Here is an 18,237-nt window from a genome sequence, read left to right as displayed (position 1 = left end):
CCCTTTTAGTAAATCCACCCACCCGTGTAAAAATGATCAATCTCATGAATTTGCCAATAGGGAGTCGTTGGCCGATCAGCAGAGACAGAGGCAGATAATGAGAGAAATGGGGGGCGGGTGGTGTGGGGGGGGTGGGGGAGGAGAGAGAGGGAGGCGAGGGAGAGAACTACATGGAGGAAATATTCAAAGGTATTGGAGGGAAAAAAATAAATCGTGAAACATTGAGCGACCGTGAGGGAAGGGATTAGTGAAGACAAAAGAGCAGGTGAGCTTTGATAGACAGAGGTGCGATGAAAGAGAGAATGTGAACATCAATGTCTCCTCAGATAGGATGCAGGAGAAAGGAAGGAGGAAGCGAGAGAAATGTGCCATGTTTTCCTCCCTTTCACGCTTTGTGTCCCCTGTCTGAAAGCCAGCAGCCCGTTTTGGCGGCAGTGGAGCAAGGTACATGTTTGGGGTTCGTTTTGTCAAGCGTGAGCAGGTCCTGGTGAGGTAGTGACAAGAGAGGGGGGTCAGGACAGAAAAGAAGGGCCCCATCTGAAATTCAAGGCCTGGTACAGCCTTAGGGTGATTCCTACACTACCAGGCAGCGTGGTTTGTAAATGTCATAGGACTCAACAGAGCGAGAGGCTGTCTTTCTCCGTTTGTTTGAGAGGATTTGACGGGTCATGGGGGTACATTCCTCCGTTGTGTTGGTGTCAACATGAACACATGGGGTTGGACATACCTGAGTAGGGTTGCTACTTTGGAAAAACTTGAGAAAAGATGTGGAATTCACACATGTTGTAAAAGAACAACAGTGGGCACACTTGTCGGTTGAAAATGTCCTCGCTCAATGTTTTGATGTTGGTTGTTGGGCCAAAAAAGGAAACAGTTAACAGTAAATACACCCGATTCCTGATGAATTCCACCAACTACCAGCCGGCCAAAAAGAAAGGATACTTGTTGTAGTTTGATTATTAATAATACTACTTCAATACTCTTCTTTGGGCAGTCACAATATCAGCTTAATTACACGAATATTGTGATCAAAATAATTCCTTTATCGAGAAAGAAATACACAATGATATCAGTAAAATCAACGTTGACCATGTTTATACTGCATTTTGTCTCGTTTTCTGACAAAAGCTTGCAAAAAGAAAACGTATAGATAGTGACATATTACAGTAGCTGGATTATTTAGACAATGCTATCATGCTAACGCTTTTATAGTTTATGCGTGTATTATTCAGGTATCTACTTACTTTTGCCATATAGTATATTTTATAGCAGTACAGTTTTTATTATGAAGTGTTTGCTCTTTTATCAATTGAATAATCCATAGAGGAAAAGCTGTGGTGCCATGACAATTGTTTCTGTACATTCAACATGGCCATATAGGCTTGAATGCTAACACACACACACAAATCCAAAGAGGAACTCTTCTCATAAGATGCGCCCATGTCCACTAACAATTCTGTGTATAAAGCTGACTTTATTCAGCTGGAGTCTGAATATGTGTGCAGCGTGTGTGACCTTAAAGAGGGGTAGTTTTTCGAGAATTGCAGCATGAGGAGAAGAAAGCGAATAATTCTTTAAAGTGTGACCCGAGGCACATTAGCATGTGCGCTAGCAATGGCGGCAGCGCGTGGTTGTTCTTTGTTTTTTTCTGAGTTTTTTTTTCCATGCCGCTTCTAGCACACCCCGTTTGTCAGAGGGAAGCATCAACCTTTATCAGAACATTTCATGTTTCCCAGAGGACTCTGTGAAGCGGGTGATATTATTGAGGAGCGCTGAGCCTTATTAAATTCCCAAGCATATTACCAGTCTCTCTCTCTCTCTCTCTCTCTCTCTCTCTCTCTCTCTCTCTCTCTCTCTCTCTACCACTCACTGATTATAATTCTCTCCCTCTCTCTTAATTTGGTTGCACACTCCACGGTAGCCCAACAAGCCCCCTCCCATTCGTCTCTCCAAACAAAGGAAGAAAATAAGTGTTATTACTTTTTTGATGCATCAGGTATTAACACAGCATGCCCTTCCTTAGCAGCAGCCCCTCATATCACTCACTCACTGTATATAGTGTTCCTTTCTTAGTGAATTATTTTTATCAAAGGATATAGATAATGCTAATCTTTCAACTGGATAGAAAGCAAATACTCTGTCAGCTTTGCTTGGATTAAGTTGGGAATCATCAAAAGGAATTTTAGTTTTCATTTTTTCTTGCGTTAGCTCTTTGCATAGAAAGTGATAAATCCAGCACTATTAGTTGAATATCATTTTTACAACTACGGCTTTCTTCGCGATAAGGGTTTTATTGGGGCCCAAAAATGAGCTGTTCCTGGTCTTAACACGGGAGAACAGAACATAATAGCATGTAGGGTGATAATGAGGAAGAAGTGACCATGTGTTAAGCGAACATCTTCATCGCCCCTGAAACTTCCCGAGCTCTCCTTTTCAAAGACTATTTGCTTAGGTCGAGGGAAAACGTGTGACTGTGCACCAGGCGGCGTATTTATCAAACGTGGCTTTTGCCATTTTTTATAATGCTGACACGGATGGCGATGCCTCCGTCTCCCTTTGCTGCAAGGGAAACCAATTTGAATATGACCTTGCACGCAGCAATTGGTGGAACCAGTTTTATTTTGCGAGAATGATGTGCTTTTATCTTGGATGTGACAGCAGAATATGCATATGAAAATATGAAAAGAGCAGTTGAGTCACATTGGGTCGTGATATTCATGAGGATTAGACATAATGTGTTTACTAGTTTGGCTGCCAACCGTACTGTATATTGTGTCAATGGACTGTAAGGTACTGCCTGTGTGGGCTGCCAGCCATTTAAATGAGAAAATGTATTGCTTATTTTACATGTAGCGCACATATTGTTGTCTAGGTATAAATGGGAAGCCGTAGATACGGGGGCAGATTGGAGATTCATTTTCTGTCAATAGTGTGAAAATGATGCAATGTTTTTGATGGTGAAGCAAAGGAGATATTTGAGGAAAAGGCAATTAGTATAGAAAGAATAAAACATACTGTTCTTACGTATTCATAGAAAAAAACAAGTTTAAAAACCTTTATTGATAGGTAAATAACAAATGCGTAATACACGTTTTTTTCACTTTACAGTGCTTCTGAGAATCAGCAATTCATACGGTGGAGAAGTAATCCAGAAAGTCTTTGTTTTTATATGCTAATTTGCCCAAACATGATAATTTAGCCTCACTGGAATGCAATTCATGTTTATATGCAGTTTTGTGTACGTACTGTACAGACAGCAGAGCTAGTCAACAGTGATGTCGGTGTGCGTCCATGCATGTGAGTCAGTGCATCTGGGGGGATGGCACGCATACAGTAGCGAAGGCCCTGGAGGAATACCACTGTCTCTGAACCATGAACCCTGTCTGCATTCCTCATACATAAGCCATGCTGCATCCATTCAGAGAGACATGGGGATGGGCTTCAAGAACTTCATCATTGTTACGTGTGAGCGTTTGTCAGACGGGGCTGTCGAGACTGCTTGATGATATGAACATTTGATGTGGAAAATATCCTGTCTGCACTGCAATTTTAATAAAGAGCAGGCAGATGCAGGAATTACCATCTGACCGCTCCCTAAAGACCTCAGTACCTCCGATGTTGTCTGGATCGGCAACACGTATTTCAATCAGTCTCGGAAAAATGTGTCGCTTAAAACATTGTCTTTTAGCAGAGGACAGGGATAACACAAATTATCCACGGGTCAAGACTAGTGCTCTATGGTGTATAATTAGTCTTTTATCTATTTTCTGGTGGGAAAATGAGCCTGGCCTTTGGGGTTTTCTTGCCCTCATCTGCAGTCTGGCCCTTACTCCTCCCACTGGTGATTGATATTTGGAGACTTCGGTGGGGCAAAAACAGTTTGACTTCTGACGCTCATGAAAGACCCATCAGCTCCATCATCGATCAATGTGAATAAATATTTCCCACAACCCAGAAGGATTAGAATCAAGGATGGGGGAAAAAAAGAGGCAGACAGAGGAAAAATCAATTGGTGGAGAGCTTTGCTAAACGGGGGTGGTAGAGGGGGGAAAGATAGGCCTGTCAAGCCGGTTGAATAATGAAGCATGTTTTCAGTGCTTCAAAGGGAAAGAGGCATGGTGGAGTTATGTTACAAACTCTATGTCATCTAATGTCAAATTAAGTTGAGTATCACATGAGCCAGAAATAATATACAGAATGATGGAGTGAACATGGGGCTCCTGAACTCTTTGTGGATTCATTAACCTTCTCCAAGTGTCTTCTTAAGAAGCAATCAGTGGCCTAATATTTGCAGCCAATATCAGCAGGGATCTCTATTATTGCTGATAAATGCCAGGTTATAGATGTTTCACAACTTCTGGCTGTTCGGAATTAAATCTTCTATTATTGGCTGTGTAAGTGCTGGAGCTACTATCCACATGTTAGGGGGGCAAAGGACATACTTTACAAAATGTCCAATGGTTAGACCCAAAAAAAAGGGCAAAATGCTTAATGACAGGGCCTCGATGATCACCTATTTAATTTGGTTCTCATAGAAACCGCTGAGGAACTAAACCACACTGACTTCTTACAGACAGGGGCTGACTATAGTCCATTTTGCTGCAAACTGACTTCAACTCTAATATAGTGATGGCATTTATGTCCTACATCAAACCATTTTCAGTCAAAATAAGAGAGGCTGAGAGTCCATATTCCCCAGTTCCTGCCCACCTGTCCAAACCTCATCCACCCACAATATGAATCTCTTGCTCTCGGCCTGTCTCCCTCACTCACTAGTTATTTTGATAGGGGATCCATTTGGTTTAAATTGACTCATTTTGTCAGTGGGAATCGGAGCAGGGAAACTGAAGAGAGAGAAACGGGCAAGGCTGCTGCGGCTTTGATCCCTCCGACAGGCAGCGTTAAAAGTGCATTTCAGAAAGGATGTTGGCCTGTGATGAGCCCGCCAGAGTGACAAATTGGGCCCCTGGTGCTTTAAATAATACACTGTGTATGGCTCCAGCCATGGCTATGTAACTCTATGTTGCTAAACTGGCCTTTTAAGAAGGGTTTTTTGGGGGTTGAAAAAGGGGCATGTTTAGTGACTCAAATCTAGGGCTAGTTTCCCTCCCAATCCTCTACCGTTCTTGTTCGTCTGAGTGATACATGCAAATGTTAATGTGAAACTTGCTTTCAAGTGTCCACTCGCATTCCAATCTAGAGGTGGAGCTTCGGAGATAGGAACCGACTTTTGAGTGATGACTGCAAATAGCCTTGTTGTCTCCCTGTGGCGCTTGTTTGCTGGAAACAGAATCATGCACTGATGAATGTTTAAGATGTGGTGTGCCACTGTCGCTGAAACCCCCTTAGCTGGTGAAGCAAAGCAAGGAGGAGAGGATGGTGGAAATGTTCAGATGGGCTTCTTGTTTCTTCACGCTGCATAATTTGACCCGGCATGCAAAACCTCTTAGGGATGGGGAGAGGAAGTGGGTAATGCACACACAGCTTGCATGTCCTTGTTGTTATGTATGCATAGAAAGGCACAGAAATATATGTACATGCATTACTGTGTGAGAAGTACTTGGAATATTTATATTTTATTTAAATTACTATACGCCTCGAAACTAGGGTGGCACAGATCAGATGTTGTTATCGGTAATCGGACGATACAGACTCAAACAGCTGGACTGGGTATCAATGGTAGTCGGGCCCATCTATTCATGTCATTTCTATATGTATGTCTGATTACACATGCACGTATTGTGTCATGCTAGTAGACTGCATAGCAATGAGAGCTAACAACAAACATATCAGCTGTTTGAAGATTGCTACACCAACACATTATTTATTATATTTAGTCTAACATTAGACTAAAAGTTACAAAGTTAGGAAGGCCTGTTGTTGCCTACATAAAGGATCCCAGTTACTTTCAAACAATGAGCTTTACTACTAAGCACTGGTATGTAGCAACCTCACTCAAAAAAGGTGCCTATCCAGTAGCTACTCAATGACCTCCCCAACAAACCAATGTCCATGTCCTTCTCTCTATTGTGGATGCATCTCATAATGGAGGAATCACCAGAGAAAATCTGAAGGTGGTGTGACCCACAGTTGAGTCTCCAGTCAAAGATAGAGCGTGCATAAGGAAGGTGACAGCACAGTGGCTCTCAGCAGCAGCAAATCCAATATAGTGCTCTGGGAGGGAACAAACTGTGGCCTATCTCTGAGATAGTCTATAATCCAGGACACCTTGGCGTTATCGGGCTGTATCGCTCTGAGCTTCTGCCTGAGCACGAGTGGCTGGATAGTGTTTAAGGCACTCGAGAAATCAAAGATCCTGTTTCTCACAGAGCTCCTGAACCTCCTACTAGTGGGAGCAAGACCAATATTTGATGACATCTTGGCATTATGCGGTAGACATGTTTTAGTCATATGACTCCTATGCAAATGTTGGTGATCAAGACTCCCGCACCAGATGTCTGCTGTGTAGGATAAGTCCTTCATGCTGTCATGGATGTCTTTGATTCCATTTTTGAACACTCATTTACCATGGGAGGTTTTGTACACAACAGAGACCCCCTGGTCAGATTGAAGGATTTATTAAAAAGGAGCTGGAGGATCTGTTTGTTGACTGGCACATCCTTTCAGCACTTATATTGGTGGCTGCACTGCACAGAGCCATTTGATGCAGTTTGTGTTTAACCTTACCAGTAGGTGGTCTGAAAGGAGAATTCTCTAAAAACCTGTCTGAACGCTTGTTGGGTTTTCCTGGTCATTAAACTGTTAAGCTGTTTTTAGAGTTTTGTCACATCCCAATATCCTCACAGTGACGACCAAGACTAGCAACACAAAGATTAAAGGCAGCTGCTATCCTAACACTAAACTATTGTTAATTGTTTCTGGTGTATATTGTAAAGTAGACTTTGAAGTTATCATTATTTTAGGTGTGACCCGAAAAACACACAAGTATGTTCCGACTGTCAATCTCACAGTCGAATTGTAATGTCTAATTTAAAATAGAACTTCTCCCAACTAATTACCATATACTGTAGACAGGTTATTTTTTGTAAAACATGTCAGCCTTCTATAAATATTGTTAATGAGTTGTTTTGAATCAGCTCACATGCTTTCAAGAAATCTCAACCCATTTTACCAATAGCTTAAGAAAGGCTAAATAACAAAAGAATAAGGCTGCGCTTTCAAAATCAAATAATCCACGTATGAATCAGAGCACTCACAAAATAATGTAGCACTATAACAGTTATAATATATTGTAAGCTCAACAAAAACAAGATTGGACGATTATTTGTTGGCAAGTCTTGACAAAATATATACATTTTTTAATTATAACCCCTACCTTATTGTGACGTTCTCTCAATAAATCAAACCGAATGAAAAGGAATGTGTGAAGTAATAGTAGGCTGAATCAACAACACTTCAGCAGCTCGGTTTCTCCGCAGAGCTTTGAGGTAGAACACAAGAGTCCATCATGTTTTGTGAACATGCTGAAACACAGAAAACAAATCCCTGTGGAACACACAAGGCCCGGGATAATTAGCCTTTTTTCTGCCCTGGAGTGGATCTCCCTGTTACTGAGCCGACACGGCGAGAGCATGTCCCTCGAGGTCAGCATAATTAACCCCACCACATTTCAACCACGAGCTTTCCATTAGGTCGTGACTCACCGTGCCCAGCTTGCTATGGCCGAGAATGTGCTAGCAGCTGAGAGCTAATTGCTACACTCAGGAAGCATGGTAGAAAGTGGTTGTTATTTGGCTGACACTCAAGCTAACTAGCTAGCCATCATAGCTAAGTACTTATCACAAGTGGAACATTTGTTTTAGACATCAGGTGCTGAGAGAGTACATTCTGTATTGGGAGGAAAGGCTTTTATCTTGTTTTTTAGCGCGTTTCGTTGCAAATTATGCAACATGGGGAGCTGGTTGGATTCAACATTTTGAAATGAAACGCGTGATTACAACATTATGTGTGTTAGGTAGGTTATGCTCAATTTAAAGCACGTAATGAAATTCTGATGCAAATTAGGTAATACTGTTAGTGTCTTCACCAAGTGGTGTTATACATCTGATTTAATGTACTTTATACTGTAGGGCTAAGCATCACATATGTGTTGGACAGTCACCATTCAGTTACCATATAAGATAAACAATCCACCAAGACCCCTGTTGCTATGATATATGTTTGTTGAACTACCCGTATACCGTATATAAGCATGATTTAGACGTGTTTTCTTATTATTACCATTGGTTAAAAAAAGCCAAACCACAGACTTCTTTATTTTAGGGGAGTATTAAATCAAAATTGTATTTTGACAAATAACCATTTAATGGTGTAAAACAGGCCATTGTATGAGTGTGCCTGCTGGTGTGTGATAAGAGTAACAGTGAAGAAGGAGCAATGACAGTTTTTGCAAAAACTAGAAAGAGATGGGAGAGGGTGGGAATGTTTTTGAGAAAAGGAATTCAGAGAAATAATAAACAATACAAACACACATTCTTTTAACTGATTTAACCATTTGCTTACATACACAGTAGCTCAGTAAGCCCTACCATTTTCTACACCCCCCTCCATCCCCTATGCTGTGTTTGTCTTATCAAATAATACTGTGTGCTCAACTTCTTGTCTATGCCTGTGAATGCTGAGCATCGACACACCAGCTTCACGTGCGCTGCATGGTTAATGTAAGGTTTGCTACTTCCCGCACGGAGTCTGTGTGGTGTGGAAATGAGCTGAGAATGCCATATTGTTTTATCGGTTGCTAGCAGTGTTGCATGTGTTCACCATAGCAGAGCGGCTAATGCTAATCCTTACAGGTCTTCCAGAGCGGTGTGAGCTCAGAGCAGTGAAGAAAAACTGCACATACAGTAGAAAGTGGTGTTATTTTGTACTGTAATTTGCTTTTGTTTGTTGTTGTAGCGTGTTGGGCTGATTTAGCATTTAGGCTAATATGAAGGCCTCATGAGAAATTCCCTTTGTTTTAAGATGTGACGATTTTACAGTTTTTTTTTTTTTTTAAGCGTTTCAGTAATTTCTTTGTGTGTGTGGCAGGAAGCCAGCGCCATCACTCTTATTAGCAGAGTGGATGAGTCACTGTGCTTCTCTCCTCTCCACATCATCCGGTTGGTGTCCCACTTAAAGATGAGGTTATGGGTCAGAAGCGATCTAAGGACGTGGCCTGCATTTGTGCGTGTGCGTCCACCAGAGAGAGAGAGAGACAATATGCCTCCGGTGAAAACGTCGACATCCACCTGCTGTAGCTGTGTGCCCGCTTAATGCAAGCAAGATGAATGAGGGGAGCGTGACATGCGGGGACTCTTTATTTATGGGCTCTTGAGTGCTGACTGTTCAAACGGGAGGAGAGGGGTTGAGACCTGGAGAGCGGGGATGTGTGCAAAGGGGAGGGAAAGTGCAAGCCACATTTGATAATTGGCCGCAAGATCGTCACCAGAATGAAATGATGCTAGTTAATCTCTCCTCAATTAATTACCACAGGAGCAGGCGGCAGTACATTCATTATTCCAGAAAGAGTATTGACCCTGCTGGAAGAGAGAAGCAGCCATATCATAGCCACCTGCAGTGTTAGCCTGTTAGGGGATGGCTAAAAAAGATAGAATGTAAAGGAAGTGGTGTCATCACCTGCGTATAGCCTAGAAAAGTTCTCCTATAAGTACTGGATGTGGATTTTTGATGCTGAGTTTTTGTTCCATGCAGAGGTTGGGCATCTCGAAAAGCGAGGCAAAAGGAGGTGACAGCTCATTACGAAACTCCAGGGCTCTGTATCTTTCCCCCCCGCTCACTCACTCTTTCTCCTTTCTGTTTTTCTCTGCGCCCCGTCCTCCACCTCTCAAGGCATGGAAGGGGAGAAGGGGTGGTGGTAGCGTGTGTGTGTGTGTGTGTGTGTGTGTGTGTGTGTGGGGGGTCCAGATTATTCCCTTAGTTGCCCTTGCCAGGCAGTAAATACTTCAAGAAGCTCAGAAGGCAGAGAATAGATCACCTGCTGCTGCTTTCAACAGCATTCCTGCAGCTGGACTGCTGGGTTACATGGAAAGACATTGACAAATGACAAATGTGAGTCACATAGGCTTGTGTTATTGAAACTATTTATTCCATATAGAACAGTAATTAAACGAGTGTTATATTATGCTCCTTTCAATCAAATTGACATGCCGCTTTTAACCTCTTAACTGCAGGTTTGTATTTAAAATGCTGTGCCACTGAAGGAACCTCAAATGCTGACATTAATGCAATCAGTTAAAGCAGTGGCTAGCGGTGCGCGCCGTGACTTGCGATTTCAAAGGGCATTGCTCCCCAGGACTCCCTTTTTGTTCTCATCTCCCCCCGTACCGCTGCGTAACTCTCCCTCTCCAGCGCCTCCTTAATTGCCCGGCAAACATCTCGGCAAGAGAAAGACAAATATCGCTTTTTTCCTGTGGATATTGTTCCGTCTGAACTCGCCGTTAATAATTTAGCACCTATTATTTTTCTCCAGGCTCCTACATATTCCTTTCTCACCTTACCGTCTCCTCTAAGGTTTATGTTCTTTTTCCATTTCCTGCCATTTATTGCCCATGGCCACCTTTAGTTGTGTATGTATTCAGTGTCTTTTCTTTTTGATGCAGAGGATCTCTTAGCTGCAAGGCTATGCCATGGGGGCCCTTGCAAAGCGAGACAGCAAGACACATTGAGACTCGCTCTTACACCGTAATTAGTCGTCAAGTTTCTCCTAATTAAACGGGACCCTGTTAGGGTGTGAGAATGAGCCCAAAAGGAGAAACACTAAGGACAGAGTTCTCTTTGGAGTTGTTTTTGGATTGATATTCATTCCTATCCCTGTCTCATTCTTTTCTGTTTTGTCCTGAAGTATTTCAAACAGCTGGATTTTTCGGAATAAATATTTCATCTCCCCTCCCTCAGCCCGCACGGAGTAATCTGTATGACACCCGGCAATGTCCACTGTCATCTTCACGCTGATTGCTCCGCCGTGTGAAATAGATCTGTCCGTACAGGGAGTCCTTTGATGCGGGGCGCGAGGCAATCATAAGCCCATTTCAAAACTCTCTGTTCTCACACAGGCGCCCTCTTGTGCCTTTTCTGCCAAGCCTTCAAAACTTTTTTTACCTCCTTGTCTTTATCGAGAACCTTCAAATTGGAAGCATGTGGACCCTGACACTTTCTTTTAGCTTGTCGAAATGCAGGGAATGTTTATTAGATTAAGTTAATGGAGAAGTAAGCGGCGCCTGACATCTACCTGCACACAGAATTCCATTGTTAGGGAGATAATTAGAAACCTCAGAGGCTAAATAAAGGTCCCTGCATTGACGGGTTAATGTGTGAGGGTTTATTTAGAGCACAGAACGTCTTCTGTTATCAGAAGTTCCCTCTATCATCGCTCTGTCCTTTCCTCACGTCTCTGCTAATGTCCTCAATTTTTCCTCCTCTCCTCCTGTCTCCCCTACTCTCCTCTCCACTGCTCTCTTTGGCAGTGCGTTTGGCCTGTGACGGCCCAGAGGCAGCCATGCTGTCTTCTCCACTCAATCTGCTGTTTCCCTTTCTCCCAGGCCCTGACCCTGCTATCCTCAGCACACACACTCTCACTCCTTGTCTCTTCCTCCTGTATTCCTCTTCTATCCCTTGCTCTTTGCATCATCCCTCCTTCTCTGACCCCTATCTGCTGTCCAGATGACTGCAATGTATGTCAAAGACACAAAAACTACTTATTTTCCTTTCTCTGTCTTTTTTCTCTCCCACCGTCCTCTCCTCCCAAAGCCTCAGCTGTTTGGGTTGAATCTGCTGGCCGGAGAGGAGAGGAGAGGGCAAAAGGTCGAGGAGCTTCAGTCTGTTGCAGCAGTTCATAGCTTTATAGAAAGAGAGAAGAGAAGTGATGGTGCGGGGGACGAAATTGAAATATGGTGATGTAGATGAATGCGGACTAGCAAAGAGGACTTGCTGACATGATGTGGAAAACACATACTACAGTACTGTGACACAAACAAACGTACTAAACCCTAATTACCAAGAAATGCCCACGCAACAGACATTTCCGCGGATAGGGCCAGAAGCGAAGACAGTCTAACACTCCATTTTTCCCACTGCAACATCTTAGCGAGTGCTAAAGACGCCGTATCAAATTGCTACTGTACCCCGACAGTGGAGCTTCTTTTGAAATATCCCAGAGTGTAAGCCAGTCAGCTGATAGTGGCTGACTAAAGCCCGGCTAAGAAAAGCTGCGGCTCAACCACTGCAGCCACTGGCCCACTTTCTGCCTGCTTTCTTAAAAGAAAAGTCACACAGTATGAGGCGCAAATATCTCGTACAGTAGAGTCTCTGGGTAATCATTAATTCGACAGCGCACGACTTTTGTCCATATGGAATTACATCTCAGGAAAATGTCCTTTATCTCCATTCTGCCCCTCTTACTCATCCGCCAATCACTCCCTGATCCACCACCGCTACCTTTCCCTCGCTCCTCTGGAAGCTTCTTTTGAGAAAATGCCAAAAAAAAGGGCTAATGGCTTGCGTTGCAGGCCATTGTGAACATTGGCTGAAAGGCCCTTCTCTTCCAGCGATGGAGAAGGCGGGCACCGAGAGTGTGCTCTTGTTCCCCCGAACAACAAGGCCCGAGCCCCGGGGACGTAACCTGGTATGGAGGGCCTCCTTGTTGGGCGCTCTGTGTAGCAGGGAGGCTTTTTAACACAGTGACCCACTTGTATTGTGTTATGTTATGGTAGATAGTGTGGGCTCGCGGGATGTTTGTGAATATGTAACAAAAGCCTGCTACAGTGCTGCGTGTGCTGTAAGGGCTTTTCTTTGAAGATATTTTCTACGTCCTGATTTCTGAATTGGGTCTTGAAAGGGCCTTTGGATATGTTCGGAAGCACTGAGCGTGTCTTCTCCATAGAAAAACTTGATTACAATGTATTTTTTTATCAGCCATTTTGTAATGCATCTGCTTTTATTCTGCCAAATTAGATTCTAAGATTGAAAGTTAAGTTTGAATCATTTGAACCATTGAGGGTTCATACGGAATATAGTTAAACAAGAATATGATACAGTGGAGATACATTTACCTCCAATAGGTCAAGGTTGGAAGAAAAGTCTCTATTTTTCCAGCGTTTAAGGACATGTGGGTTTGAGTGCTTTTAAAGCATTGATGGCCTTACCTCAGAGGGAGGTGACACTTTTAAAGACATAAGAAGAGACAAAAACACAGCATTTTTGCTTTGATAGAGCTCAGTGGGAAATGTCTTCATTTTTAGCAAGCCTGCTGAGTCAATGGACCATGGCTAGGAAATAATCAGCCTCCTTTCAGCGCACATAACACAGAGTGCCGCCTAACTACCTCAGCAGCTGAGCGCACAAGCCGGTAAGGACGTGATTCCCATCGTTGGCCGCTTACCAAAGGGAGCTGGAGGAAGGAAGAGGTCCATCCTGCCCATTTCTTCACCACCAGTTTGTCTAAATGCGACTGGGGTGAGCAGGCAATTGGATGAGCATTCAGGAGAAGGGTGGCCTCGTGAGAGCCGCCGTGCTTTGTGGGTAGTCTGATGGCTCAATTGTAGGTGTAAATGAGAAAGACAATCAGGACCTGAGATCCCCTTGTCTCTTTGATGGCTGTGTTTATCAAGCTGTGACGGGAATAAGGAGGGAGAGGGAGACAAAGACTTCTTCTTCCCATGCCATGATCCATAGCAACCTTTGTCATTTCCACCACATCAGCTGGCATGTTTGCTATTTGTGATTACCAACGCAGTTTTGTTTTATTTTCCCGTCTGTCGTCTCATTTATTTGGCTTTTTACATTCCATTAAACAGAACTATTCAGTTGTTTGGGCTCACTAATGACAAAAAGTTATTTGATTTTTCGATCAAGTGGCAGCTCCCTGAGGCCTTGGCTATATATTGACTGGCAATCGTTAGCTGATGCTTTACAAAAGGTTATTTGTGACATGAAAATGGATTCTAATAGGTATTTAGTAGGAGTAGGATTTCTGGCAGCACAGGAATGGCACTCTCGAAATGATATTGAATGTTTTGCTGAAAGGCATTCATAGTGAACGTTAGTTGATTAAACACTACAGTCGGCAGGCATTCTGTTATTCCTATCTTCTCTTTCTTTGCTCTCCTCGTGTTGGCTGCATTCTGTCTGTTCTACATTGTTGTGGTGCTTGGCTACAGTTAAGTTCTGCTCAAACTTTCAAAAGAGTATATATATATAAAAAGATATCTTTATCCCATAAGTGCTCAACATAAAGAGTGATCTCTGTTCTATTTTTCTTTTACAGGAGAAAAAGAGCATTAAAAGTAAGCCATGGTCCAAACCCTTTTCATTTGTTTTTAAAATGGGCAAAGGCATGCTTGGCTTGGTTTGCACTCACCCTCGCTTTTGCTTGATTTTGCTTTTCCATACTTCGCATCAAAATCATAAATATATTACATCTAACATAGCATCTCTATAACTTCTTCTTGTATTCAAACATTGGTACAGAACCCTTCCTACCTTCCCTCTGTCTAGCTTTTCGTCTTATATTAATCTACTCAGCTTACTGTATTTAGGATATTTATTCCACACATTGCACTGAAACAAACCCTTGCATCGTCCCACAGAAGTCATTGACAGTTGGGTATCAACTTGTTGTCCTTGTGTAGCATCGTAAGCACATCATTTGCTTTCCACAATAATACAGTAGCCATAGTTAATCTGGGGCCAGCTCCGAGCTAGGTAATTGGTTAAGACCCTATTAGTGGATTTAAGAGGATATCAGGGCGCTTTAGCTAAACAAAGCTATTAAGCTGCTTAGATCAGGATGTGATTGCCGTCTGTCAATCACATGATAAGAAAATAGGGTTTTGTTGGTGCTCTCAACTCACAAACATGCTCACCCATACACATGACAAACACACACAGAGCAGGCCTGATTGTGCTTTTTAAATCTTGGATCAGGGCAGACTGAGAAATACAAACTGACCTCCTTCCCTTCTCTCTCCATTTCAACCCCCCTTCCCTTTCCTTCCCCTCTTAGCACAAACACGTTTTGAAGCATGACATTATTTCAACTCTGATTCACGCCACTGTTTTTTTAGTTTGAGGCTGTTGTCGTAGCCAGTGGAGTCTTCTTTTCATTGGTGTTTTACGTTACCGTTTCTGTCATGTGGTTTGGGTTCTGCATGAAATGCAATTTTATCCGTAGAAGCTTAAATCTCTCCACGAGTGATAAAATTCAGAACTTGCATTGGCTGTGACAATAGGTGCCTGGCAACCATCTTGAGCGGTTTTTGTTGTTTTTTGCCTTCTCCATTAACATTTAGATGCGCTGATGATGTAATTAAGCAGAAAAATACAAATTCACGCATCTAATGAAGTATTCATAATAGCCACATACCACACAAAACACCAAGTGCTAGGATTTGTATTAACTCATGTTAGTTTATATTAAAATATCCAACTTTAGTGAAAAACACAGTATCATTTACTTTTGTTTCTCCTTCTGCTTCCTCTAGACTCCCGGCCTTTGCCTGACGTAGCCATGACTGGCAAGTGCACCCGGGAATGTGACGAGTACGGCCACTCCGACTCCTGCTGGATGCCTGTGCGCACGTCGCCTGAGCGACGGCCATCCAAGTCAACCACTACCCCTCAACAACCAAAGCTTTCCACTTTCATGAGCGGCAACGGCAGCAGCAGCAGCAGCAGCAGCTCTGAGCAGCCCGACAGCCAAGAGACCCTCGCCATGGCCGCCATGGCCAATGGAGACCCCACCGCTGCTCACATGATGGGCGACCGCAATCGTAACCTGCTCAACAAGAAGATGGCTTCCTCCTCCTCCTCCTACGAGGCCTTCGGCTCGCCTTCCTACAGCTCGCCAGAAAATGGGGAGGAAGTGCTGCGCCACCCCACTGAGGAGATCCCTCTGGCACCTACCGGGGAGTACAAGCCCACTTCCTGTGGTACTCTGACGAGACGGGAGGTGTACCTGTGAGTTTGCTGTGCCACAACATATGGCAATGAACACTAAGAATAGTTGCTTACCCATCACCGTTACAGCTCTAGAAGTTTTTAGCCACCCTTGTTCTCCAAGGTAAGACTAAACTTTCTCCAAAGACTTTACGACAGCTCCTTAATTGAGTGGATATAAAAACACAATTTTTAAAGTGCTAATTCCGGCCATGACCTGGAAGAAAGGAGGAGGAGGAGGAACAACTGTTGAGGGGCATTGACTGGACTTGGGATGAGGCTATTCTACTGGCGAGTCGGGCTCCTGGGACATGACCTGCTGCTTGACAGTCAATCTGTACAATAATCAACTCATTTTACATATACAGTACATGCATGCATTACCTGCCCCATTTCCTGAAGATGACACTGTACAAAAGAGACAATTTCTTTTTTTGGTTTGTGTTTTTTCTAGAAACAAAGCTGTACATGTGGACTATTTTGACTTCAAAGTGTGTGGTTATGCCTTTTTTTTATTTCAGAACTCTGCTATGGCCGTGATGTTCAGTGGCTGCAACAATATATTGGACATTATGGTCTCTATCATACTGAGCTTGCTATGGATTCTGTCACCTTGACTGTTTGTGATAAATGTGGCTCTATAGCAGACCAAAACGTAACCGTGTTCCAATCTTATGAGGACGAGAAGCTTTAAATACTCTGCCCAGATTACAACACTTGTGTCAGTCCTTTATTGAGATTTTTGGACATACATTGGAGCCAATGGAATTTGCTGCAACAACACCATGTTACAGACTTCAACAACACTGGTATAATGGACATATGATGACTGATTCTAAGCTACCAGTGTGTACGCTCTTGAAAAGTCACTCATTGTACATAAACATTGGACCACAGCAACAACGCTAACTGCTCTCATTCCCTTTTGTCTTGCTACATTTCCTCAGTCTCTCGTTCTTTGTCCTTGATTGGCAAGGTTGAGACCAAAACCTTATTACGGGATGCAACATCTTACATCTATTGGCTGGAAAAGCATGTGTGTACATGGTCATGCCTACTGTTTATATCGAGTTGTAATACTTACCCTGTTTTTCCCAAACCACATATGCAGACACACCGAAGCGATTCATATAACAGGCCAGTGGCGCTGCCGGATTGATAATTCCTGGGTAAACACAGTGTGTCGCATGCCGAGATAAAAATTCTGGAGGTGCATTTGAAATTGTACGTGTGTATGGCCCCGATATGCAGTATATAGTGTGTGTGTGTAGGCTATATTTAGTGTATACTGTAGATGTACACCGATAATAGGCTTAGGAGGGCGTAGACATGGCCAAGCTGATCGTGAAACAGCTGCAAGGACAGCTTTTTACTGTTATTTCTTTCTTGTTGTGTGATAGACTGAGCAATAAATATCATAATGTACACGTGACCAACAAGCATCAACTTCTTTTTCACTTCTCCTCAAGCCTTCAAGGTGACACACACACACACGGCGATCCACGAGTCCTTTTTAAGCACTAGTAGATGTTGCTTTCCATAGTACATGGTGATGGCATCTTTGAGCACGAATGTAAGAATCAGCTCAACGGAGAACAATCAAACGTCTGTACGCGCAGTTGGCAAGGTTTTAAGATTGCAGAATGGTGTCAAAAATGTTGTCAAAGTCAAACCAAAGCTTCTCAAACAGGATGAAGCATTCCCCCCTCATTACACACACTTTTATTTTTAGGGAAAACTTTGCTTTAAGTAAACATTTCATGATAGACTTTTTCATGAAGAATGAGATAAGAATGTGATGTCTCAACTAAAAGTCCTCGGAGCTGACTCTTACGGACCACTCTCACACAGACACATGAAAATGTTGAGATGTTGTGCCTCCCTGTCTACGGTGATGTTTCCTTTTCGCAGCTACACTGGCGCAAAATCCCATGACTGTACTAAAGCAAAATAATATCAGATGCAATGGAACCTTTTTGTATGTTAGCAGAACCCCTTTGGTTTGACCGGAGCTGCTCTTTCTGCATTCCGGCAATCTATAGTCTGTAAGTACTACTCGTTGTTCGAAAGAAAGTGCTCCTATACTTATAAACTGTATACATAAATATTTACTTTTTACTGCACGTTTAATGGGAACTTACTTCACTTACTGAGAAGGAAGAAGAAAAAAAACTGTAAAACAAAATGTACAAAAAAATGTTTTCCCTGTAAACATGGAAATTCACCTTGTTGCTTGCTTTTGTTATACCTAAAGAAACATGTAGTACAACTTAGTACATCAGTGAA

The 18,237-nt window shown here is 42.9% G+C and overlaps 1 protein-coding gene across 5 annotated transcripts in view; it reads left to right on the top strand.

Moving 5' to 3' along the window:
• pcdh7b (protocadherin 7b) overlaps positions 1 to 17,378 on the top strand; it is a 101,012-nt gene extending 83,634 nt beyond the window's left edge. For 2 of the 5 annotated variants that reach the window (XM_034136930.1, XM_034136929.1), the window contains exon 3: positions 15,498 to 17,378. In XM_034136930.1, coding sequence (XP_033992821.1) covers positions 15,498 to 15,976 — 479 coding nt within the window. In that variant the 3' untranslated portion in view covers positions 15,977 to 17,378. Of the gene's footprint in view, positions 1 to 14,281; positions 14,301 to 15,497 lie in introns of all 5 variants that reach the window. The other 3 variants (XM_034136931.1, XM_034136932.1, XM_034136933.1) reach the window with 3 other exon arrangements.
• The last annotated feature ends 859 nt before the right edge of the window (positions 17,379 to 18,237 follow it).

This window comes from Trematomus bernacchii, unplaced genomic scaffold (assembly GCF_902827165.1).
Source record: "Trematomus bernacchii unplaced genomic scaffold, fTreBer1.1, whole genome shotgun sequence".
Classification (NCBI taxonomy): Eukaryota; Metazoa; Chordata; class Actinopteri; order Perciformes; family Nototheniidae; genus Trematomus; species Trematomus bernacchii.
The sequence above is the reverse complement of the archived record's forward strand: the minus strand, read 5'-3'. Positions and strand labels throughout refer to the sequence as shown.